The sequence below is a fragment of the Lithobates pipiens genome, unplaced genomic scaffold (genome assembly GCF_037356315.1).
Source record: "Lithobates pipiens isolate NorthernLeopardFrog02 unplaced genomic scaffold, aLitPip1_a1.2 Scaffold_18, whole genome shotgun sequence".
NCBI lineage: Eukaryota > Metazoa > Chordata > Amphibia > Anura > Ranidae > Lithobates > Lithobates pipiens.
The window spans coordinates 400,827,619-400,855,272 of NW_027507758.1; the positions used below are offsets into that span (position 1 = coordinate 400,827,619).

At 41.8% G+C, this 27,654-nt stretch overlaps 1 protein-coding gene across 1 annotated transcript; it reads left to right on the plus strand.

The window, feature by feature from the left end:
• The first annotated feature begins 1,306 nt into the window (after positions 1-1,306).
• Positions 1,307-27,654, plus strand: DCUN1D1 (defective in cullin neddylation 1 domain containing 1). The gene is made up of 7 exons (XM_077487896.1): positions 1,307-1,538; positions 16,461-16,677; positions 18,796-18,964; positions 20,747-20,877; positions 25,670-25,752; positions 26,232-26,328; positions 26,740-27,654. The coding sequence occupies exons 1-7, from the start codon at positions 1,536-1,538 to the stop codon at positions 26,817-26,819; spliced, it is 780 nt and encodes a 259-aa protein (XP_077344022.1). The 5' UTR covers positions 1,307-1,535; the 3' UTR covers positions 26,820-27,654.

Here is a 27,654-nt window from a genome sequence, read left to right on the forward strand (position 1 = left end):
CCTGGGGAGTGATTCTAACTGTGAGGGGGCTGTACTTCAACACACAGGACAGTGATCACTGCTCTTGATGACAGAGAGCTGTGGTCACTGTCCTGTCACTAGGCAGAACGGGAAATGCTTTGTTTACAAAAGCATCTCCCATTCTACCTCTCCATGACATGATTGCTGGCACCCAGCAGTCATCGAGTCCGCGGGACCCGCGGACGCACATATGCTCGCGACACCACTTCTTAAAGGGGAGGTACCTGTACGCCCTTTTGCCTACCAGTGCCTTTCTGCCAATGTAAAATGGCATGCACTGGTCAGCAAGTGATTAAAATAAACCTACCTTTAAATGATAGACTGATCATTTCTTTGTCAGGGGAACAGTGGTTAGTTTTAAGACTAGGTAGGCTTTAGGCTAGGTTCAAATATGTCCAGCTGTGGTTTGCAGTCCGTATTGCTGTGTGGTTTTGTTTAACAGTTCAGGTGCGTTTACTTGAATTTACACCTGAACTGTACATGTGTGAACAAGCTCCAACGTTATGCGAATTAGATGCAATTAGAAATGCATATGTGACCTGAGCCTTAGCTGGGCTTCTACTAAGCATTTGCCCTTCCTTTGGAGAGATCCCTTCTCACTTCCTGTTGTGTCTCCAGGGCAAGAAGTAAGGAGAAATCTCCCCAATGAAACACATACAGCCAAAAAACACATAACAGCGGTCAGGTTAGTTTTAACTTTAGATATTTTATTAGCAGTGGCTGGTTCTAAAAAAAAAAAAAAAAAAAAATTCCGGGGGAGAGGGGCACAAAAAATGTAAATGTTGAAATCACTCGTCGCGCTCCCCCCTCCAGGTCTGCACTCACCAGAGGACGCCTTGCGTTCCAAGTGACGAGAAGTCATAAGTGACGCAATGATGAATATTAATAAACTAAAATCAAAAGTGGGAGGGTTCAGGGCACAGTGCCTTGCGCCCCGAGGAAAATATGAAACAAGCCAATTAGAGCTCAGCCTCAAATCACATGCTTTTCAAAAGTTGACTGACCTAATAGACACCCATTTGTTCCGGTGCCCCGCCGCACACACATATGAACGAATATGAACAGTTTTTAATTTTTAACAAATTATAATATACGTGACTAACAGTTTTTCCATGTTAAAACTTTGGGGGGCACTGTTAAATTAGACGTGTTTTTCAATGGCAGCAGTCTCCAAGTATTACACAGTTGCAGTTTTGTAACTGTATGATAAGAGGGTGTCCATGTCTCCACATCCTCTCAGGCAAAATGGCCTTCCATAACACTCAGACAAACGTGCGGGAAGGGAGGCCTGTCTGTATGTGTGGTGGGTGAGGCCCCGGTCCCTCTCCTCCCCCCTCAGTCCTTGCTGTGTGTCGGCCCCCGTGCTCCCAGTGTATCCCCGGGCCGGACTCGCCGCCTATGCCGGCCCTGCTCTCCCCCTGCCTGCCGCAGGCCGCAGCATCATTGCGCATGAGCGAGATCGCCGAGAGTCCGTGAGAGCGCCACTCACACTCACCGGGAGGCCGAGCACCAACATGGTGAGTGAGTGAGAGAGAGAGAGGAGCGGGCTGGTTGGCCGCTGACTGACATAGTGCGGGGCTCACACCGGGGGCCTGAGGGGTGCCAGGCCTCGGCTAAGGCGGGGAGGTGACACGGGAAGGAGGCGCTTGTTGAAGGCGGCTAACCCGCAAATTTAGCTCGGGGTCTCGGGGCCTAGTCAGGGATGGAGGGGATTAGCTGGCTGTGACTGGAAGCAGCACCTGTGTAATGTCATGTGTGTGAGCTGTGTACAGGGAGGGCTGCCTGCTGTATCTGTCACAGGGCTGGCCCTCTGGTGTCATGGCACACAGGGAAGACTGTACAGTCCTACTCCTATCCTCCTCCCTGGTATTCCCCCACAACACATGGACCACTGCTAGGTGAGGAGAGGAGTGCTGCCTGTACACTCCCCATTCATCTGTGTGAGATGAGAGGTCCCCGGGGGTGCGCCTTCATCAATAACCAGGGACCCCTTCTTCAGAGCTCAGCTATACTTGTGATTGACAGGCAGTGATATACACAGGTGGTCAAGCTGCGTTTTTACAGGGTTGTACACATTCCGCGACTACAATGTGTTGCGTCATGGAAGTGCCAAAATGCCCCCTTCCGTATTTAGCAGGCAGTACCGCCAATTCAAGTGGATGGGGGCTACACCACAACCGCTCTGGAAGTTTCAACATATCACCCCCCCCCCCTCCCCTGTCAGACACCTCTGAAACGCATTCCACCACTACTCTCGGTTAAGGATGAGCTCAGGCATGTTCGCATACTCCACGTGCAGAGCCCGCCAGGAAGTCGGCGCAGTGCTGCGCTACTCACAGGCAGTGAGACATTGCCCGATCCCTGCAGCCGCACATCGGAGCAATGTCTCACTGCTTGTGATTAGCGCTGCACCGACTTCCTGGCGGGCTCTGCACGTGGAGCATGCAAACACGCCTGAGCTCATCCTTACTATTGGTGTTCTTTCTTTCTGTTTACACCAGGGGTGGTCAACTTTCTTGATGTGAGGGGGCCTCACGTGTGACCCTCAATATCGCCAAAGGGCCACACGTAGTATTCAGAGATTAGTCAATGTCAGACAGCAGACACACAACAGGATATAGTCATATAATACTATTCGCATGATACAAGAGACGGTCAGAGACTGTGACCATAACAAAGGAGATGGGTAGAGAGGAGAGGGTTTGGGACTGAGGGCAGGACACAAGAGGGGGCCAGAGGCAGCAGCCCTGATAGAAGAGGGGGCCAGAGGCTGTGAACATGCTATATAAGTTGTTGGGGACGTGCTTCAGGAGGTAGTAATTTCAGACATGTTATATGAGACTGCTAGTAATCACTGCTATAAAAGAGAAACACAGATGAGTGTCCTCAAGGTCCAAGCGCCAAAGGGGCTCAGGTTGGAGACCAGGGGTGTACATTCAATGACATATGCACGATGCAGTGTACATGTCAATAGAACCAAGAGACGATGTATATACAGTACAGGAGTTACATTATTTGTTTTCCGATGGCCAAAGACAAACCAAGCGACAGAGCAGCGTCATGGGCATGGAACTGTAATTGATGGAGGGCACAGTTCAGAGGTAAGTGAGCCATAATGTGTAGATATGCTGCTGTGATACCTGCACATTATGGCAAGTCCTCCCACAGCAGCCAGATCAACTTGTTCTGCTTTCATCTAATGCCAAAGCAGTTTTTTAATTTCAGTCATGGCTGTCCATGGGTAAACGCCCATGCTACTGTCAGGGACGGATTTCTGAGCCTGGTCACACCTGTCTGTATGCACAGGTAACCGCTGCATGTGTGGCTATAATGTGAGCAGTGATGGCTTCATGCAGCCTGTCATTACTTTGTACAGGTAAAGCATCCTCTGCTGTTTGCATACACCTGTCTTCCAGCTGCAAGAATATGCAGATTTTTGCTGCTGGAATCCAGTATATACCCCTAATCACCCATGTGCTGGAGACCTTAAAGTGTTTGTAAAGGTGCTATATATATATATAAATATATAAGTAATAATGTTACACTAACCTGCTCTGTGCAAGGGTTTTGCACAGAGCAGCCCAAGCCTCCTCTTCTGGGGTGCTCCTGGCTCCTCCCCGTTATAGGTACCCTGCAGAAAGCCACTTTCCATGAGTGCACCCAATGTGTGCTCGCTCCTCAGTCCTGCTGCTGCTTCCATTGACACAGACAGCGGGACTCAGCCCCTCCCCCCCACTCCCATGTCACAGGACTTGATTGACAACTGCAGGAGCCAATGGCTGCTGTTGCTATCAACCTGTCCAATGAGGAGAGAGGCAGAGGCTGGAGCTGCTGGACTTGCACAGATCACTGGATCGAATTGAGCTTGGGTAAGAAAAAAGGGGTTCTGGGGGGCAGCTGCAGCACAGAAGGGTTTTCACCTTCATGCATTAAGGTGATAAACCTTGAGCCTTTACAACCACTTTTATTCCCAACCATAGATAAAGCAAGACCAATCTCCACCTCCTAGTTTATCACTGAAATTTTTTTGTGTAAATGCCTCATTTACTTACCTGGAGTCAAGATCATGTGATATTCAGGTTTCCAAGCCACCTCTGCTCTTTTTTTGTTTGTATCCAGTGGGTCCTTCTGTTATCTACATCATTGTGTGATGTAGATTATTCGTCTTGGCGGAGGTGCAAGTTCCAGCGGCGAGGAACCTATTGCATAGGCAGTGAAACTACAGGAGCCAGTGAGGGGGCCAGTCCCCAAGAAGATAACAATTAACTGAAATGATACAGTCCCTGGGGCAGGAAACAAGATTTCCAGAGCAAGGAAGAGGTAAGTATTAAAGACTGCATTCAATGTGCCAGGACAAGATGTTTGCTGAAACCACCATCCAGGAGAAAGGTATGTAATTTACTATATTCCGGTAAAGGGTAAGATCACCTTTTGGAGCATGTTACACTTGTATTTGGGGCATAACATGCTCCAGAACCAGTCCCTAAGCGCTGCTCCCTATGACAGCAGGCGGGGGTTCCTCTCCCACACCCGCTGCCATATTTGAAAATGGTGCAACTGTGCGGGGCTCCGCCTGCAGAGCTGCGCCACTCATTCACAGCCATCTATGAATGGGAAAACTAAAAGTCCCACCTTCCACCACAGCAGATGGCTTACACACGATCTGATTTTCTGACCAGAATTGTGTGATGACAGGCTGTTGGCGGAAAATCTGACCGTTTGTACACTCCACCAGACAATTGTAGGCCAACTTTCCATAGACAAATGTTGAACGGCAAGTTTATAAATTTTCCGCAGACAACGGTGTGTTGTCGAATTTTCCGAGCGTGTGCACACAAGTCCGTCAGACAAAAGTCCAAAGTACAAACACACATGCATTGAATCCGTGCTCACCAAACACATTAGCAGAAGGTGCCCAAAGAGATGAAAAACCATGTAGCACTTCACTACGTCTGTGTTTGTTGGCCAACAATTGTGTGCCGTTTGTATGCAAGACAAGTTCCTGGTCAACGCCATTTGGACAAAAGTCAGACACTTTGTCTGCGGAAAATACAATCGTGTGTACTAGGCTTTAATGGACTGCAAGGGTGCTGTGGAGCACTCTCCTAGTCCGCTGACATGTCCTCCCAACTTTCTAATGACCTGTACAGAGGTATGGGCAAGAAAGCTGGAGGATATGTCTGCAGGAGCTTGATATTGCCCCTGCCAATCCACTGATCACAGAGGCAGTTCTCTGTAGGCTGAGATTAGTTTTTAAGATGTTATTTTTGCCTGGAGTTGGGCTTTAAAGTGGTTGTAAAGGCAGAAGGTTTTTTTTTTTTTTTTTTTTCTTAATGCATTCTATGCATTAAGATAAACCTTCTGTGTACAGCAGCCCCTCTAATGCTTACCTGAAGTTCATCTAGATCCAGCGATGCTGCAGGAGTGTCTTTGCTGCCCGGGACTCCCCTCCTCATTGGCTGAGACAGCAGCGTGGTGCCTTTGGCTCCCGCTGCTGTCAATTAAAGTCAATCAGCCAATGAGGAGAGAAAGGGGACTGGGCTGCGGCTCTGTGTCTGATTGGACACACAGAGTTGTGGCTCAGCTCTGGTACCCCCATAGCAAGCTGCTTGCTGTGGGTGCACTTGACGGGAGGGAGGGGCCAGGAGCACCAAAGAGGGACTCGAGAAGAGGAGGATTTGGGGCTGCTCTGTGCAAAACCACTGAACAGAGCAGGTAAGTATAACTTGTTTGTTATTTTTAACTAAAAAAAATGAGACTTTAGTATCGCTTTAACCAAATTTCTTCCTCAGTTTGTATTTTTACATATTTTTGGTAAAAAAAAAATCGCAATAAACATATATTGGTTTGCACAAATGTTATAGGGTCTACAAAATAGGGGATAGATTCGACCTTCTTTTTTTTTTTTTTTTTTTTTACTACTAATTGCGGTGATCTGCGATTTTTTATTTTTTTATTGGGACTACGGCGGACAGATTGGACACTTTTGACACCACTGATATTTATACAGCGATCAGATCTATAAATAGCCACTGATTACTGTATAAATGTCACTGGCAGGGAAGGAGTTAACACTGGGGGTGATCAAAGGGTTACCTGTGTGTTCTAACTGTAGGGGGGTTGAGCTCACTAGAACATGGCAGAGATCACTGCTCCCGATGACAGGGACCAGAAGATCTGTCATGTCACTAGGCAGAACAGGGAAATGCCCTGTTTGTATTTCCCCGTTCTGCTTCACCTTGCTATGATCATGGGCCATCAGCGGACATCGAGGCTACCCAGCTTCAACGGAGGGATGTATGGGTACACCCATTTTCCCAACCATGCCATTGTGCCTACGTACATCAGCGTGCGGCAGTTGGCAAGTTAAACAAGTGTTCCCATTGGTAGATTTCCCCTCTATTTCTTTTCTGGTGACAACTTAGAATTTTGAATTTTCCTTCAACTACTATGTGAGAATGGTCACCAGGTCAAATAGGCAAATTGTTGCCTGTTGAGAGTCTTTTTTTATATCTTTGCAATGTAATATGCACATTACATGCTTTGTGGTACCAGGCAACGCATGTGCATTGCAACACGTAGTATTGCTCCATAGGGTGTTTTAATACACATTTTGTGTTGCATGTCATTTTCTGGAGGTATTGGTGCATTGGCAGTCAATTTATTTCTATAGGTTTCCTTAACGCAACACTTTAATGTAACTGCCCAAGAGGTGCTTAATCTTAGGCAAAACATGTTAGGGGGTGTTCTTTGATGGGTAGGAGATCAAGCTGAATTATTTTTTAGTAAGATGAGCTCACTACTTGCTGAGACAGTGTGTGGAAGGGACCCATTTTTTTAAAATCCTCAATGTTTCAAATGAGCCCGTATTCAACCCTACCAGCACCTGCAAACATTGAGGCCAGTTGGCTGGGATAACAGATTGGGGCATTGGAGCGGTGTCAATTTTATATGGTTTTTGGTCCACATGTTAATGTAAGGCAGTACACATTAACGCCTGCAAAAATGTAAATGGGCTCAAATGCGGACACAGACAGAATCGGGTTTATAACATTCACTGCCCCCCTCCAAAAAATAAAATAAAAATAAAGTTTGGGGTTCAGATGTGCTTTGAGTAATGCTCTCCTCGTATCTGGGCAAGTTAAGTCTGTCACCACAACACATACTGTATATATAGTAAAGCTGAGTAATAAAGAAAGATCATCAGTTCATAACATTGGAACTGAACATGTTGCAGTCCTGTTAAATTTAATAAAGCCTCTTTAGCTTATCCAGTTGGTCTTCTTATATCTTTCATATAAAATAGAGATGCACTGAAATTTTCGGCAGCTGAAAGATAACGTTTGAAAATTGTGTTCTCGGCATTTTGCTGATAGAGAAAAAGGTGCTGATGATGGCGCTGAGACTGCATGTGATTTTACCATGATTTTACTGTGCTTATGGTGTGAAGACATACATAGAATGTAAAAGGATGCATTTTTCTTTTCGCTTTTCTTGTGCTAAAGGTATCGATAATGGCCAACCAATAAATTCTTATTAATTTAAAAGTTGAATATAGTACAATTTTTATGTATGTGTATATGTGTATATGTGTATATGTGTGTATATATATATATATATATATATATATATATATATATATATATATATATAATATTTTTTTTTTTTTTTTTTTCAAAAGTGTAATTTTTGGTCTCGGCACCAAAATTTTCATTCGGTGAACCTCTAATATAAATGTAACCTGAATTTTGTAAATTGTAGAGTCCTTTTTATAAGTATGGCTAGCTATACAAGCTATTGCACAGTGACCAACACTCCCATATAATGGCCTGATGCAGTGATGAAGTGTGTTTTGCCATTTGAGGTTACCCATGAGGTTACTGCATGACTTTGTTTGATTGGCAAATAACCTTGCAAGTGAATCTCTTCACTAAGAAGAGGAAAGGAAGAACTGAACTGCACTCTCTGCTTCTGTCCATTGGCTGAATTGCAAGGGCAGACTCCATAATTTAGCAGTGTGTTTGCCTCTGTTCTTTTCTTTATATAGAGTCACTCTGTTCTGAGAAAAGGTTGCCACCATCCATATTCACATAATTTTTTGTTTTGTAATGCGCTATGGGATTTTGCCGGCAACCAAACCAACAAGTCCTATTCATATAAAACTTCCCTTTATTAAAAAAGAATGTTCTTAAAGCGGGAGTCCGCCGGGAGTTCCGCCGTTTTTTTTTTGTTTTTTTTTAAAAGCCAGCAGCTACAAATACTGCAGCTGCTGACTTTTAAAATAAGGACACTTACCCGCCCAGCGCGCCCGCGATGTCGGCACCCGAAGCCGATCTCTCGATCGTCTCTCGGGTGCTGCCGCCGCCATCTTGGATATGGGAATCAGGAAGTGGAGCCTTTCGGCTTCATTTTTCCGGTTCCCTACTGCGCATGCGCGAGTCACGCTGCGCAATAAGGATGGTTCCGCTGCCTCTGGGATCTGTGTGTTTCCCAGCATGCAACGGGGGACTTTTGGAAAGGGGCATAATCTACGCCCCTTTCCGCAGATAGCTATGCCGGAAGTGGGTGCAGATACCTGTACTGTACAGGTACCTGCACCCCCCTCCCCCCTGAAAGGTGCCAATTGTGGCGCCGGAGGGGGGGATGATTCCAATGAGCGGAAGGTCCACTTTAGGGTGGACCTCCGCTTTAAAAACACACAGGGCCTGAAGGACATTTTACAAGTGTATACAGATAATAATGGTACTTCTCCAATACTGCCTATGTTATGACGTTTGATATTCAGCAGATTGCTTGTTTTATAGCATTGTGCATTTCTGGATTCGGTAAATCATCAGACTGAGCCTTGATAGCAGCAGCAGTTGCTGGACTATTTTGCTCAGTAGTGGGTGCATATCTGATAGTACCTCTGCATTTGTGCTTGGCACTATAGGCAGAAGGGGAGGTACAAATACCCCGAAAAATAGGGGCTCAAAGAGATTTCCCTCAGGCTCTGAGGACCCTCCTTCTGCAACACCATCCCCCCTGAAAGACCTACTGCTTCTGGCATTTCAGCCCCTGTATATATTACTCATGAGGTTTTTTCCTCAGCCATGAGTGGATTGAAGGAAAGATTAACGGCCTTAATCGCATCTTCACAAAGTGGAAGAAAATGCATTAGGTCCCCTTCTACCACCCTACAAGACAGAACGCTAAAGCCTCTTTATGAAGGGCCACCCCCGCTTGTTCGAGTGGGTGGAAGACTGCTACAGTTCACAAAGAGTTTGGCAGGAGGATTTTTCAGGACAGATGGGTGGTCTCCACAATAACTCTAGGTTACAAAGTAGAGTTCAGAGAATTCCCGTCTCCTTGTTTCCTCAGATCAAATGTTCCCAAAGATCCGGAGAAAAAGTCTCTCCTTCAAGCGTTAGACCGACTTTTGACGCAAAAAGTGATCATGGTGGATTCCATGGAAGGGGTTTTATTCAGACCTTTTCATGGTGCCAAAACCAAATGGAAATGTCAGACCCATTCTAGATCTCAAAGATCTAAACCAGTTCCTGAAAATGTGATCTTTTTGCATAGAATCAATTCGATCAATAGTCTCCATCCTACAAGGAGGAGAACTTATGCCATAATCGACATCAAGGATGCATACCTGCATGTACCTATTTTCTCCGCTCATCAGAAATATCTGTGTTTCGAAGTGGAAAAAAACTTAATTTTCAGTTTGTAGCTCTACCTTTCGGTCTAGCTACTGCACCTTGAGTGTTTACAAAGGTCCTAGCCCCTCCTCTGACCAGATTAAGGGCCCAGAGTATAACTATCATTGCTTACCTAGACGACCTGCTCTTGATAGACCGGTCAGTAGCCCGCTTAGACCAAAGCTTCGTCACCACATAGAGAAGTCTTCTTTAAAGCCAGTAAGAAGACTAGAGTACTTGGGTTTGGTTATAGCTACAACCCAGAAGAGGGTGTTTTTACCCCAGGCAAATATCAGCGCCATAAAGGAGCTGGTTCAGGTGGTCAGGGCGAAGAAGGGTCCTTCTGTTCTCCTTTGCATGAGGTTGTTGAGAAAGATGGTGGGTTCATTTGCTAGATTTTCCGATGCTTTTTACAGTAGTGCGTCAGAGCCTCAGTTGGTTGATACCCGAGAATCTGCGGAAAGGGAAATCCTTACCTGTAAGGTGGTAACAATAGATGCCAGCCTTTTAGGTTGGGGAGCAGTCATGGAAGACACGACTGTCCAAGGGAAATGGTCCAAAACCGAAAGGACCTTACCCATCAACATTCTAGAGATTCGGGCAGTGTACCCAGCCCTAGACATTCAGGTTGTGGGGGTGCCCTGTCGGGATCCAATATGACAATGCCACAGCAGTGTCTTGTATCAATCACCAAGGGGGCACCAGAAGTCAAGCAGCCCAGGGAGAGGTAAACCAGATCCTAACCTGGGCAGAAGAGCATGTGCTGTGCATATCAGTAAATTTGGGCCAAAATTTATACTGCTACATTTCTTTGGTAAAAATAACCCAAATTAGTGGATATGATTTAGTCTTTGTTAGAGGTCGACCGATATATTTTTTTAAATAATCGGCATCGGCCGATTTGTGCTGATAAAAAGCCGATTTAGAACTACAGCGGGACTTTGAAATGACTTCTGTATAGAATGGTCTAAGTTGACTGAGTCCTCATAGCAACACTTTCCTCCACTCTGGGCAGACTGCCAAGAAAAGAACAGAAAGATACAATGTTTACACTTGAATGAAGTCATCTCTGTGTGTAGAAGTTCTCAGTTTAACCATTTAAAGACTAAATCTTTTCTGACACTTGTTGCTTACAAGTAAAAAAACCTGTATTTTCTGCCAGAAAATCACTTAGACCCCCCAAAAATTATATATATTTTTTTAGCAGAGATCCTAGGGAATAAAATAGCGGTTGTTGCAATATTTTATGTCACACGGCATTTGCACAGAGGTCTTTCAAATGCATTTTTTTGGGAAAAAAATACACCATTTAAAAAATAAAAATAAAATAAAAACAGTAAAGTTAGCCCATTTTTTTTTTTTTTTTGTCCAAAAGTTTTGACTACCTGTTTTTATTTAATATATATATATATATATATATATATATATATATATTTTTTTTTTTTATCTTAATCATACATACAAGTAAACTGATTGAAGGTTTGTTTTGTTTAATAAATGTTTAAGTGTAAGAAATTTTCTGTATCACGTATGAAGGGGGCTTTCACACTGGAGCGGGCAGGCGTTGATGGTAAAACGCAAGTTTTAGCGGCTCTTTACCATCATTTTAGCGGTGCTATTTGGCTGCTAGTGGGGCACATATAACCCAGCTAGCGGCCAAGGAAGAGGTTAAATGCGCCCATGAAGCACCGCTGCCAAATCGCATTGCATGCGCTTCGGCAGTGGTGCCCATTCATATCAATGGGCAGGAGTGGTGGATGAGCGGTATACACCACTCCAAACGTGCTGCTTGCAGGACTTTTTTTTAAGATCCTGCCAGCACATCGCCTCAGTGTGAAAGCACTCTGTCTTTCACACAGACTGCAGGGGAGCCATTTTACAGGCGCTATTTTTAGCCCAAAAGCGCCTTAAAACGCCCCAGTGGGAAAGGTGTGTTAGATCAAGGGGGATTAAAAATAAATAAATAAATAAAATAAAATCGGCCTAACATATCGGCCCAAAAAAATCGGCATCATATATCGGCTATCGGCCGCCATGATTTCTAAATATCGGCATCGGCCAGAGAAAAACCCATATCGGTCGACCTCTAGTCTTTGTGAAAGTTAGCATATCATTGAAAATTGATCACACCTGATGCACTGACGACTCAGAATCTCATTTCTCGAGGCTCTGAAATGTCAGGAAAGTACAAATTCCCCCCAAATGACCCCTTTTTGAAAATTAGACAGTCAAAGATAAGAGGCATGGGGAGTTTTTTGAAGTTGTAATTTTTTTTCCCCACAATTCTTGGGAAAATTAAGAATTTTTATTTATTTCTTTCACAAAATTGTCATAACAACAAGTTATTTCTCACACACAGCATATGCATACTCCCAATTACACCCAAAAATACATTCTGATACTCTTCCCGAGTATGGCGATACCACATGTGTGACTTTTACACAGCCTGGCCACACAGAGAGGTTCAGCATGTAGGGAGCGCCATCAGGGCTTCTAGGAGCATAAATTACACCTCTAATTTCCTAACGACCTTTTACATTTGTGAAGGCCCTGGAGCACCAGGACAGTGGAATTACCCACAAAATGACCCTATTTTGAAAAAAAACGCCCCAAGTGTACTCTATGAGGCATAATGAGTCTTTTGAATGGCTTATTTCTTTGCACAAGTCTTCGGAAAACGTGGAAAAAAAATTAAAACGTATATATTTTTTTTTTTTTTTTTACACAAAGTGGTCAGTTTATAAGATATTTCTAACTCGAAGCATGTATATAGCAAAAATGACACTCCAAAATACATTCTGCTACTCCTCCTGAGATGAACTGTGACAGGCCCTCTTTATGGGGGGGGGCGCAATCATTGTGATTGGAGTACACTGTAAGTGGCAACGAGATGTTACCGCAATCTCCTTCCTATACATGATTGGTGTGTGAGGAGGAGAACCCGATAACGTCTCGTTACCACGGTTTGTTGACATTCTGTGACCGGCTGTGATTGTACACAGCTGGTCACGTGGTAAAGAGCCCTGTGATCGGGGTTGGGCTGTTTGAGGGTGACAAGCCTTGTCCCTGATCACCGCTCTGTATGCTCCCTAGGGGCGTACACGAGCGCCGTGCATGTGGACAGTACATGTGACCGGCTGTGATTGGACACAGGTGGTAAAGAGACATTTTTTATTGGCTCTTTACACGGATCTGGGATGGGCTGTGTCCAAGGGACACACATTATCCCCGATCGCTGCGCTGGGGGCCCGCAGGAGCGTTGAGAGGCTGAGGACGCCATATGACGCCTGCCCAGGATGAGAGATCCTGTTTGCAGACGTCATATGACTGTGCGCCCTGTATTTAAGTGGTTAAATCATAATTTTTAAAGTGCAACTGTCATCTCTGTCCCGCAACGGCTCCTCCTCTGACCCGCTGTTGACTCACCGACAGTACCGTTCACTTAAGGTATGATTGGTCAGGGACATGGATGCCCGCTAACAGGTGCTGCCATGATGAATCTGAAATGACAGGTGCTCTTTAAATGTAAGGTACCGTATTTATCGGCGTATAACACACACTTTTTTCCCCTTAAAATCAGGGGAAGATCGCGGGTGCGTGTTATCCGCCGATCCTCCATGATTTCTCAGTGATTTTTGGGCTCTGGGCGGCTTTCGGCCCTTCTCGGCGGCCCAAAGCCACCGAGTACGGCCGAAGGCGGCTGAGAACTACCGAGCGCCACCGAGATACACAGGACATCTCGGCGGCGCCATTTTTAAAAATAAAAGCTGACGTTATCACTGAGGGGACAACGATGCACAAGGCTGCAATGACGGACAGGCTGCATGACAAGGCTGCAATGACGGACAGGCTGCATGACAAGGCTGCAATGACGGACAGGCTGCATGACAAGGCTGCAAATGACACTGACAAGGCTTCAGATGGACACTGATAAGGCTGCATTGATGGGCATTTAAATGGAAGTTTTTTTTTTTTTCCCTTAAATTTCCCTCCTAAACTTGGGGTGCATGTTATACGCCGATAAATACGGTACTTATTCTTGCTGGTAGTTAGAATATTTAATATTTGCAAACAAAATGAAGGTTTCCTATTTAGAATAAGCTGTCGAGTTAGTAAAATGGCGATATCGGAACTGATTTTAGGTTAATAGGTTAATCACACGTAGTTGAACTACTCCAATTTTATTTATTTATTTAAACATCAACATTCTATTACATATTCTTGTATTTGCTTAAAACCCCGTACACGCAATCTGAAAATCTTACGACAGATCATCTGTTTTATTGCATGCTAGTTGCATATCAAACATTAAGAGTTTTACTAAAGTTATGAAAATTCTTGTACAACAGAATAAAATTCTTGTACAACAGAAGTGATGTTGTGTCATGTATTTGTGTTGGATTTTTAAACGACAACTACTACTACGGTTTAAATGAAAATCGTACGATCTGGGGTCGTACGAGAAAAATTGTCATGCTTGTCCCATTGGATAATATCGGAATAACTGTTGTGATCGGCTCTCGAGTAGAGTGCTTCTTGAGGATAAGCATCTCCAACACTCATCTGAAAGGGACGGGTTGAAGTGTTTTATAAGCCCCATACACACTATCGGATTATCTGCTGAGTTTTTCCTTCAGATTTACCAAAACCATGTAGTAGAAGGGCCTGCCTGATTGCATACACATTGAAACTCCTAAGGTTTGTCCTCATATTATATGGTTTTGGTAAATCTGAAGTAAAAACTCAGCAGAAAATCTGATAGTGTATGGGGCTTTAGTTGCAGGGCATCTGGATACTAATTTGAACCCTTTCTCCTGAGAGGGGAGGAAGAGTGAAGTAGTATTGAATAAATTTGTGAGACTATATGGGACGGCGGGTCGGTCTGTACTAGCATATCTTCAAATCCCATAGTTTCAGATAGGATATCCGATAGGGAGCAAAAGCTACAGACATATGAAAGGGCTCGTTTCGTCTGAAACCAACGCGACGGGTAGTGAGGGATTTCTCAAGGCGAGGTATTTGTCCGGTTCGCAAGAAGGACTTGTGTAAGTCTCCTACAGTCCTCCTTACGCCAAGGTCCAAACTCCAACTTACGGCTGGTAGGAAAGCAGCTATCCCAAAATCGGATTTAAAATTTTTGAAAAAAATCTGATTTTATTTATTTTTTTCTTCTTCCCTCAGAACCGTGTAGTTCTGAGGGAGGAACCAATGAGGGCAGTGGGGGACAGCGGAGATCGATACTTCTAGAAGTGTTGATTTCCAAGGGGGTGGAAGGGAAGGTAAAGTCTTGTATTTACAGAGATGTCCATTGCTAAAATAGTTTTATCATGTGACTGGGTTTCTTTAACCACTTATGGGCACTTTTACCCCCTTCTTGCCCAGGCCAATTTTTGGCTTTCATTGCTGTCGCACTTTGAATGACAATTGCGCGGTCATGCAACACTGTACCCACACATTTTTTATCATTTTTTTTCCACACAAACAGATTTCTTTTGGTGGTATTTATTTATCACTGGGTTTGTTATTTTTTGCTAAAGAAATAAAGGCTGAAAATTTTGAAAAAAAAATAAAAAATTTTTTCAGAGTTTGTTATAGAATTTTGCAAACAGGTAATTTTTCTCCTTCACTGGTAGGCGGCACTGCTGGGCAGCACTGGTGAGCATGTTGGGATTGCACTGATAATCTGTTCCCTGATTATCAGTGTACTTGTCCCTTTTAGAGATGTAGGTTATCGTTTCTCTTCTCATGCTGTTAGCATGAGGAACGGCATTCCAATAACTAGCTTCTGTTTACATCTGTGATCAGCTGTGATTGGATGTGGTAAAGCGCCACTGATTGTCTCTTTACCTCAGTCTTTAATGGGCAGTGTCCTCTGGACACTGTAATCGGAGCATGCCGCCTAAGCCCCGCAGCAGGCGCACGGGTGACACGATCACAGGAGGCTGTCGTATAAGCTAGCTGTCCACACTGTAGCCGTCATTTGAGTACCACAAACTAAAAACACTTTTTATTTACTTTTCAATATTCAAAGCAAACTCGTCCATCCATATTTTCTTGCTTTTTTAAATTGAGAAATCATTTTGAAAAATTCAGTTCTAGCTATGATCATCTTGAGTAAGGGCAAATGATTAATTTAGCATTTACTTCCTGGAATCCATTTGCCTTTATCTCATGCATGCGAGCAGGCAGGAAGAAGTGCTTGGCTGAGAATATCCCTCCTCCAGATGAAAGGGGAAAAAAAAGTGACATTAAGACTCCTGGAATGTATGACGCCATTTTGGCCTAGACCAGAAACCAGGAAGCAACTTAAGAAATATAAAAATTAAGTTTAAAACAAGTCAATATAATATATACATTCCTATCTATTTACCAAGCCTAGCAGTATAAGGATTAAAAATATTTAATGTTCCTTAAGAGAGTAAAGTTCCACTTTAAGGCCAAATTCTAGTTTTACATCTGTTTATTGTGCAATTCAAAGTACAAAGTACACTTTTATGCGCTTTCACAAATTTCCATGGAAAATGCATTTGCCTTAAAATAGAAGTGTGAATGCAGCCTGAAGGAAACTTGTTCTGAGATATGAAATTTATCACTATTGCTTGCCTTTCTTTAAAATTGCCTTATTACGGAGGCCCTTGGGGAAGCTAAACTTCCAAATTAAAATTGGTAGTGTTTAGGGTTTTAAAGGATGTTTCAGTAGTTGTGGAACTTCAAATGATGTAATTGGTATGTAATGGTATTGCCTTCTTTCCACAGAACAAGTTGAAATCCTCGCAGAAAGATAAAGTTCGCCAGTTTATGATCTTCACACAATCTAGTGAAAAGACTGCAGTAAGTTGCCTGTCCCAGAATGACTGGAAGCTAGATGTTGCCACAGATAACTTTTTCCAAAATCCCGAACACTATATCCGAGAAAGTGTAAAAGGAGCATTGGACAGAAAAAAATTAGAACAACTTTATAACAGATACAAAGGTAAGTACAGGCAAGTACATGGAAACAAAATCTGCAGAACATGCATAGCAAATGTAAGAACAGAACTTTGTTATAAAACTCGGTTTCTGGCAAATGTATTTTCATTTTAGCAACAAATTTACTTTTTAGTTAATGTTTTCTGGTGAGAATACAATATATCTGGCTGTCTGCAAGGATTGGAAATGTTCCTCTTCTAGTTTCATCCCTTGTTCAGAGGGTCATTTTTCTATTTCTGTTTCAGAATTATTTTTTTCTATTTGTTCATATTCCTCTTTTTATGTGGCCCAGACTTTTACCCTGGATAGTGCACGTGTTTTTGATGCTACATAAGAAAGACAGACATTTTAAAGAGACCCTGGCTTGAAGAATAAGTTCACCTTTTGTAGCATGTTACAAATCCTCTGGCTCCCGGCTCCCCATTGTGACAGACAAGGGGGGAATCTTCTCCCCCCCACCCTGTCGCAATCTGCAAAGAATGTGGCTGTGCAGGGCTCTGCCTCACCACATAATTAATTCACAGAGTTTTGTGAGTAGAAAACAACAAGTTCCTAGAGCCTTTGCAGCTGTCCACTTGTAGTTCTCAATGAACTACCATGGTGCTGTTGAGCACTGTGCTGGTTCATTGACGCTTCCTGTTTAGTATGTAACTGCTTGGCCGTACGATGTATGAGGCAGACAGCTTACGCACAGAGTCTGCAAAAGCCCTGCATTGCACCCACGATCTGGTCGTTGGTGCAATGCTTTCCAGGCTCTCAATAAAAAAAAGAAAAATCTATTTTGTTATTTTTTTTTTACCTGCAAAATTCTAGTTTGGACTGGATTTCTGCTCTTGCAAGAACATGATTTTCATTTGCTGCTCATAGGGTGATTGTGGAATAAGATGTGTTTCGAGCACAGCTCCTGCATTCCGACAATGAGCCACAAAATTGCATGAGCTCATCTCTTATGAAAAATTTGCATGTGAGCAGCATGGAGCAACTAAGAAATACACCTTGATATATGGTCTAGGTGGCTGCAGATAGGGATGAGTGGGATAATGACTTTCTTTAATATGGCGCCAGTTATTTTGATGATGGAATTTGGGTCAGCACATGGGGTGGGCAGGAGGGTTTGCAGGTGTGCTGTGTATGAGCATTATTGGTATTAATACCGTGAATGTGTATATGTTTACACACTAATTTATTTAAGAACATCTGAGAATGTAGTTTGCTTGATACTTGTTTATGTCTCTGTCCTTTTTTGTAATGTTTACAAAAAATATCTGTAAAAACATCTCACAAATTAAAAAAACTGATTAAACAAAAACCCTGCAACACCCTGTACCCTGATTAGTCAGTCAGGCAATCTATTAGGTCTCATTCATATGGGTGCTGAGGCCTGTAGTTCTTTAATGGGCTGTGTGTTTATGTGGCTTCAGCCACCAGGTGGTACATGCAGCCATGTAAGTGGTAAGTGTATAGGGGCACAGTGGCTGCACAGAAATAGCCGCTCGTTCCAGTTTGACAGGTGTGCCAGTGAGCAGCCCCAAACACATATTGTCTGCATTTGGGGATGCTCACCCACATGTAGGGTTGCCACCTCATCCCTTTAAAGCAGAACACATTAATTACACAGGTTCTGTGGCTGATTAAGGTGATAATTTAAACTCGGTGCATTATCTTCTTTAAATTAGCCTGTGTAATTGTTGTAATTTGTAACCTGTAAAAATGTGTTCAGGTTTTAAGGGATGAGGTAGCAACCCTACCCACGTGCCTTTCAGGGGCTGCCTGCACACAGCACCTGGAGGCTCAAGACTCCTAAAACACAAGGCCCATTGACAGACTACTGGTCTCGGCACCCATGTGAATAAGGGTTCAGGTGTACCTACAGAAGACTGCCCTTTAATCTGGCTTGGTCCATGTTCTAAAAATACAGCTATGTGCCTGTATGTTGAACTTTGTCAGTGCTGCCATATTAAGTATGTCATGCTTTTTCTATCCTACTTAGCAATTTTTCTGAGCATTGCATTAGAATCATCCGTACAGACAAGCTGCACACTCAACCCAATCCATTCTTTCTCCCGGCTGTCCCTTCTGATGTCTGAGCATGCTGATTTTTATTTTTATTTTTCCTACGCAGACCCTCAGGATGAAAATAAAATTGGAATAGATGGCATCCAGCAGTTTTGTGATGATTTAGCGCTCGACCCGGCCAGTGTCAGTGTGCTAATTATTGCATGGAAATTCAGAGCAGCAACACAGTGCGAGTTTTCCAAGCAGGAATTTATGGATGGAATGGTAGAATTAGGGTAAGTTGTACATGCATAGTCATTTGCTTTTTTTTTTTGTTTTAGTTCATGTTGGACCACTAGAACCCTGGGCTGCCGATTGTGTGAGAGCAGCTCCCTTGTGATGGCAATAAAGTTAAGTAAAAAAGAAAATGAAAAATGTCTAAAATAATGTAGAGTAATAAAAAAACAAAAACAATAAAAAACATAAAAAAGGCCCCCTGCCCCCCACATACATGAATGTGCATGAAAATGAGACTGCCTCAATATTGAACACGTGCCAGAGTGAGACCAATCATTCTAGGGCCAACATTCACTTTAAATTCATGACCTGTAAAGGTTTTTTAAAGGTTCACCTATGGACAATTTTGTAGTTTGTTGCTTTTGCAATTTTGAGACTTTGTATATTTGATGCATTCTCATCCCTTATATTTTAACTACAATGGGGATTGTGTCGTGTTTGTATGCACTAAAATTCAGTGTATTTTTTGTTGAAAATATAGATTTAAAGTGGTTGTAAAGTCAGAAAGTTTACAGCAGCCCTCCTCAGCCCCCTAATAGTTACTTGAACCTTATCTCGGTCCAGCGATGTCCACGAGTGTCTCGGCCGTCCGAGACTCTCCCTTATTTTGCCTGAGACAAAGCAGCTGCACCATTTGCTCCAGCTACTGTCATTAAAGGTCAGCTAGGGGGTGCGACCGAAATGCAGCTACGTGTCTGACTGGACACTGGGAGCTGTGACTTGGCTCGGAGTGCCCCCATAGCAAGCTGCTTGCTGTGAGGGCACTCAACAGAAGGGAGGGGCCAGAAACTCCAGCCAGGGACTCGAGAAGAGGAGGATCTGGGCTGCTCTGTGCAAAACCATTTTCACAGAGGAGGTAAGTATAACATGTTTGTTATTTTCAGAGAAACAAAAGAGACTTTACAATTCCTTTAATAAACAGTAGCGCAAATATGAAATAACATAAAATAAATTGAACCTGCCACCATTTTTTTTTTTTTACAGGGTCTTTGCATTCAGAAGATTTATAACATTTTTGTGGTTTTAAGTAAATTTTCTGATCTAAATTATATTTTTATTATATTTTTTTTAAATGGCTCCAGCAGTGGAAGGATTTCCAAAGGCAAAGCCTTTTATTTTTTTTATTTTGGTTGAAGTATGAAAATGACTAAAACCCAGGGGGGAGATTTTCCTGTACTTCTCATGCTATAGACAAAACGGAAAGTGAAATAAAATTCCAAAGTGAGGGAAATGCCCTCCTAGACTTTTATGTCCAGAACAAATGTCCCCATTGGCTTGATTTCCTTGGTATTCCTGTTCTAGGAACAATTTGTATTTTCCCTTCCCTTCAGTTTCAGTAACATTGGTCACCAGGACAACCTAACAAGGACACACACGTAATACAACCTGACTAAGGTTCTAAACCCTACCTACCCTATCCAAAAACAAAACAAAAAAAATATTTTCATGAATAACTGCCTGGAGTTTTTTTCTGGAATTTAGCAGTAATATCACAATGCAGTGTCCTCTTTACTAGCCTTTTGTGTGTTTAAGACAATATACCATGAAAAAGTGCAATTAACGGTATCCTGATTTAAAAATCTGTTTAGCTTGAACTGTGGTGTCTGCTACAAATGTTGCTGCCATATTGCTAATGCAGACATTCATATGGAGTTGATTTTTATCTGTAGCCACATCCCTGCTTGTCAGTGAGGACATTTGGATCATATGGCGCTTTATAGGATATTTTACCAATTGGATTAATTATTTTCTTCTTTTGTTTCTGTACGGATCTTTCCCAGGTGTGACAGCATAGAAAAATTAAAAGCACAGCTACCGAAAATGGAACAAGAATTAAAAGAGCCAGGAAGGTTTAAGGATTTTTATCAGTTTACATTCAACTTTGCAAAAAATCCAGGCCAAAAAGGTCTAGGTATGTTGAAATGACAACTGCTATGATTAGAGACACAGTATACAAATACATTTTGGCACTACAAATATTTTTTTTTTAAAGAGGACCCACTTTGAAATTAATTTTGAAAACTGATTAATGCTACAGACACAGAGGTGAGATGCAAAGTGTATGTATTTTCCCATGTACAGGTATGTACATTTTTATAGTTCTAAATAGTAATTGTGTAATGCTGTGGTGTTTTTTATTTTATTTATTTTTTATTCTTTTTATTTGGCAAGTAAAAGCCTTGACAGCTGCAGCTTCAGTTTGTGGCTACAACCCACTGCCTCCATTAAAGCGGTAATAAACCTAAAACCAAGAGTTGAAGCCAAACTCCAGCTCACACTACAGTTACACAAACTGTTACAGCAACACAGTTTTGTTCCTTTTGGCATAAACGTTTTACATGAATAAATAAAAGCTGAACATTGTTGCACCCCTGTCAGTGGTAAATAGTTTGTCTCTGCACTCTTAACTGATTCATTTGCAGGAGAGCAAAAAAAAACAACCCATCATTTTCTTTTAATGTTTGCTTTTGGGTTTAATGCCATTTTAATTTTTTTTCTGTAGCTGCTAATCATTGACTTGAAATTAGCAAAGTGTGACAACTATCAAATGCTTGGTATTAAAAGATCTGTTCTAGGAGCATTATGAGGAAGCAGATTAATAAAAGATAAATATTTAGGCAGTGGGGATTGAGTTTCCTGCTGAAAGAACAGCACAGCCACAGAGCAATGTGGTTAGTGCTAGGTTTGATTCAATTTGCCCTGTCTGTAAACACAAAATATTAAATAGCAGTAACTAAAACACACCTAGAATAAGACCATATACAGTGAGGGGGAAAAAAAAGTATTTGATCCCCAGCTGATTTTGTGTTTGCCCACTGACAAAGAAATGATCAGTCTATAACTTTAATGGTAGGTTTATTTTAACAATGAGAGAAAGAATAACAACAGAATAATCCAGAAAAACGCAATTTCAAAAAAGTTATAAATTGATTTGAATTTTAATCCCTTAGACTTCATACACACGATCAGATTGTTGGCAGGTGATTGTCTGTTGACAGACTCTTGTCCTAAAATCTGACCGTTAGTACGCTCCTTTTGACAATTGTTGTCCAACTTTCTGCCAAAAAATGTTGGATGACGTGCTAGTAAATTTTCAGTGGACAACGGTCTGTTATATTTTCTGATGGTCCGTACACAAATCCGTCACACAAAAGTTGAAAATACAAACATGCATGCTCGGAATCAATGCTCACCAAACACAAAATTAGCAGAAGGGGCCCAAAGGGTGGCGCTCAAGAGCTGAAGTTCCTCGTCGTACGTCACTACGTTCGTGTTTGTTGGCTGACAATTGTGTACTGTTAGTATGCAAGACGAGATCCAGGCACCCTTTTGACAAAAATCAGACGCTCGGTTGGCCAACAATCTGATCGTGTGTACCAGGCTTAAGTCTCTCACAACTCAGCTACTTGGTGTCCAGTCAGACCAGAACAGAGTGATCACTAAGGGAGGGAAAAGAGAGGAAATGCTTGACTCTGCCTGCTGTGGATCGATGAGGTAATTCTCTCGGAATGTTCCTCTTAAAGGGTAATTCTACTTTCATGGGAAAAAGAAAAATAGCAAAATAAATTAATTCTATAGCATATATAATTGCTACACATGTCATATCGTCATTTAACATTATTAAAAGTTGCCTTTTACATTTGCAGTGCTGTAAATGCAATGCAATGTGGCAACCTGGAGGCGTTCTGTACACAGAGGATGAACAGAACACCACCCAGATATGTAATTTCCTGCTTGTGTGATTGGCTCACTGATTTTCCCAGAAGTCTGCACAGGTACGAGTTTTTGGGCATTCTTTGCAACAAAAAAATTGAATTTTTGGTGAGATACTCCCAAACGAAAATTGGCTATGGGCAAAATAATAAAGTTATTAAGCTGCCTTCAATTTTTAGGCCAATGCCAAAAAACTAATCATAAACATTATATATTGAAGCTCTGGCTACATTTTATATTAGCTACAGAGTAATTAAACAATTTATATTGTATATGTGAAACACATGTGATTAACTGACAGAAATTCAATATCCAATTGAAAGCAATTCAATATCCAAGTACCATATGCCATTAAAAAAAATCTTATACAGTTTTTACCTTAGTGTTACCAAGTGATAAATCAATATAAATAAACAACTGTAATACGCCCTTCGTAAATATATTTATATCTCTTCACATCCACTTCTTTAAGTATTAACCATGTGCAAAATAAAAATATTTTGCTCGTTGTGAATACTTAAAGAAGTGGATGTGAAGAGATACTAAATATATATATATATATATATATATATATATATATATATATATATATATTTTTTTTTTGCCATATGGTACTTGGATATTGATTTGCTATCAGTTAATCACTGGGATGTGTTTCACATATACAATATGATTTTTTTTTTTTTATGTACACTGTACATAATATAACATGTAGCCAGCACCTCAATATATGATGTTTACAGAGAAACAAACTGCTATTTATTCAGAAGGTAGGAATCTGTAATAAAGTTTGTTAAAATCCCTGGCATGTATATAGATCACCCAGAGGGTAAGGTTGTTTTTGCAACAAAAGTGGAGTTACTCTTTAAGTTCAGTTGCTTAATTGGATTGTAATAAAAATAAAAAATTTTTTTATAATGTACATCCCCAATTCCACAGAAGTTGGGAATCTGTAAAATCTGTATAAAAACAGAATACAACGATTTGCAGATCTCATAAACCCGTATTTTATTCACAATAGAAAACATGAAATATTTAAACTGAGAAAACTTACCATTTTAAGAAAAAAGTAGGGAAGTTGGGATAGAAATGCGCCGCAAATCCGACGGTAAAACGCAGCTAGAAATAGCGTCGTTTTACCGCGGACGCTATGGGCGGTGTGGTGTGAAAGGGGTCTAAGGGGGAAAAGTGTGTGTTATACACCGATAAATACAGTTTATGATTTTGGTAAATCTGAAGGAAAAGATCAGCAGAAAATCTGATAGTGTGTATGGGGCTTAAGTGTTACTAAAAAAGAGGAGCTGGAAAAACATTTTGCAGCTAATTAGGTTAATTGGCAACAAGTCAGTAACATGATTGGCTTTAAAAATAGCATCTTAGAGAGTCAGAGTGTCTCAGATGTAAGGATAGGCAGAGGTTCACAAAATCTGAAAAGCTGTGTCTAAAAATTGTCAATTTCAGATTAATGTTCCTCAGTGTAAAATTGCAAAGACTTTAAATATGTCATTATTTACAGTACATAAAATCATCCAAATAATCTGAAGAAATCTCTGTGTATAAGGGACAAGGCTGAAACATAATATTGGATGCCTGTGTTCTTCGGGCCCTCAGACAGCACTGCAGTAAAAATGGGCATGATTCTGTGATGGACATGCATGGGCTCACGGTCAACACAGTCCACTGTGCAATCCAAAAAATGCAAATTAAAGCTCTATCATGCAAAGAAAAAGCCTTATGTGAACATGATCCAAAAAAATGCTGCTGTCCTCTCCGGGGGAAAGCTCATTTAAAATGGTCTGTTACAAAGTGAAAAACTGTTTTGTCAGACGAGTCAGAATTTGACACTTTTAGCAACCATGGGTGCAGTGTCCTCCAGACTAAAAGAAGAGAGGCACCTTCTGGCTAGGTATTAGTGCTCAGTTCAAAAGCCTGCATTTCTGATGGTATGGGGGTGTATTAGCGTGTATGGAATGGGCAGCTTGCACATCTGGAAAGAAACCATCAATGCTGAAAGATGCACTATATTGCCAAAAGTATTGGGATGAATGTCGTTACACACACATGAATTTTAATGGCATCCGAATCATAGTACGTAGGGTTCCATATTGAGTTGGCCCACCCTTTGCCGCTATTCCAGCTTCAACTCTTCTGGGAAGGCTGTCCACAAGGTTTAGGAGTGTGCCTGGGAATGTTTGACCACTCTTTCAGAAGCGCATTTGTGAGGTCAGGCACAAGTGTAACGAGAAGGCCTGGCTCACAGTCTCCGAATTCTTCCCAACAGTGTTCTATCGGGTTGAGGTCAGGACTCTGTGCAGGCCAGTCAAGTTCCTGCACCCCAAACTCACTCATCTATGACTTTATGGACCTTTCTTTGTGCACTGGTCCAAATCATTGAAGAGGGATTATGGTGTGGCTGTAGATTTTTATACAGCGTCCCAACTTTTTAGAAATTGGGGTTGTAATACCTTTTAGTGCAAATTATAAATTAAGAGAAATATATTTGCGAAGGCTTGTGAAGTTAGGGCGCTTTCACACTGAGTTGGTGGGGGTGGTAGTGGTAAAGCAGCGTTTTAGTGGCACTTTACTGCTGTTTAAGCGCCGCTTTGCCGCCACTAGCGGTGTGCTTTTATCCCTCTGGAAGGCGTTAAAATGGGTTAAAAGCGGCCGCAAAGCGCTGCTGTCAAAGTGCTGCTCATTGATTTAAATGGGCAGGGTGGTTTAGGAGTTCTGTATACACCACTCCTGCACCGCCCCAAAGATGCTGCTTGCAGTACTTTTTTCTCATCCTGCAAGTGCACCGCCCCAGTGTGAAAGCACTCAGGCTTTCAAACTGGGGCTGTGGGTGAGGCATTTTTCAGGTGCTTTACACGCTAAAGCACCTGAAAAACGCCTCAGTGTGAAAGTATCCTTACTGATAGGTCCACCTTTAGTAGCCTTTTGCGTATTAAAATGAATGCTCTGTAAAATGACTGTCAACTGTCCTTTTTCAGACTTAGAGATGGCCATTGCCTACTGGAATTTAGTACTAAATGGACGATTCAAATTCCTAGACTTATGGAACAAGTTTTTATTGGTAAGATTTCTTTTTTTTTTTTTTTTGTCAAGTTGTACTTTTAACAAATGTAAATATTTATTGTTACAATGTCAGTAACTGTTTTTACATTAATTGGCAGCTACAGTCTGAGACCACCTCCATATGTTAGAAACAGTAGGTAGTCCTGTGAAGTACAACATTTTCAGGCCTGTTTAGTAAGAGTGAGAAGCTGTGTGCAGAAATCCATAGTAATCAGTCAGATGTTACCTTTCATTGGTTCAGTAAAAAGTTTACTTACCACATTTAGCTCTTTGTACTACCCTACTGAATCAAGATACTTTTATTTCCTCAAGATAAATGGAATGTGATTAGGCCAATTTCATCACAGTGCATGTATGCTGGAGGAGCCAAGAGTAGCAGTCTGGTGAACCTTACTTAGAATATTACATTTATGTGGTATGCATTATGACAACTATATTGAAGTATTGTTTTACTTAAAATGTGTTTTCTACCTGCAGGAACACCATAAACGATCAATACCTAAGGACACATGGAACCTTCTACTAGATTTCAGCACAATGATAGCAGATGATATGTCAAACTACGATGAAGAAGGTATGGGTTAGTGTGTACCTGTAGGAAACATTTTTACATTTTACATTTTACATTTTCCACTTTAGCATTGCCATCCAAAGCAGCCTGAAGCCCTCAGATATTGACTATTTTTTATTATGGTATATGCCTAGCAGTAGGCACCCCGTTACAGGGCGGTGCCTGAACCTGCTAATAGGTTTTTCAGGCCTTTAAAAACCTGGCAGAGTTAGCCTTTCCAGGAAGGCTTCACCCCATTGCTGACAGAACAGGCAGAGTAAGTAGCAGGCTTATAGCAATTCATTTGGTGAAAGTCTTTGAACACAAAAACAGGAATATAATTGTGACTAATAGACTGATTTTTTATTTTTTTTTGCATCGAAATTTTTACACTTTCTGCTTCATTATCTGACTTTGCTTTTTTTTGTTCTACAGGAGCATGGCCAGTTCTCATTGATGACTTTGTGGAATTTGCACGTCCTCAAATTGCAGGGACAAAAAGTACAACAGTGTAGCACTAAGGAACCTTATAGAATGTACATAGCCTGTACAAATTAACACAACAGATATTTACAGTCAGTTTCTTCTGGCTGGACTGATTTGAAGATCAACCCTAGCAGCATCTCCGGAGGGTTGAAAGAGACATTTGGAGACATCTTATAAGACCGTACTCTATTTCATTCTCTTGGTGGTTTGGGCCTGTTTACTAGTCCTGGAGCGCAATTTCCACTTCATGTTTCCAAATCATGGATTTCATCACACATCTGTGGAACATCCTAGTTTACCCTGTCATCAGTTTTTAGATTGATTCTGTGGCTTGTTCACTTGCATAAAGCAAATGCCACATTCATCTGCTAACTTCATCATAGCCTCAGCGATGCTTCTTTGTTTGCTAGTTCCAGAGACTATGCAGGTAGCACCTCCATCAGATAATGTGCTGTTGTTCTCCCATAAAAAGACAAAGCAATGTTCATCACCATCCTCATCTGTTTTGGATCTTGCTGTACATGGCGGGCAGTGCTCCGTTGTCGATACCAAAGCAAGTGTTTTGCTGGAATTGTAGAGGACATAAAAAAAAAAAAACTATCAAAGTCTTATGATTTATCCCCCACCCCACCAGTGTTGTGAAAGTTTAAACATCATGTATGTTTTGATTCCTCTGCTGAAGATGGAAGCAAACGTCACCTGTTTCATGCTGTTAAACAAGTCAGAGACCCATTGCTGGTCTGTATTGGAGCCTCTGAGGATGGTTGCTTTCTATTTGTATGTTCAGCATTTGTTTGTATGTGACTGTAAACTTGTTCATTTTAATGCCGGTACTTTTCCAGGAAGGATAAATCTGACATATCA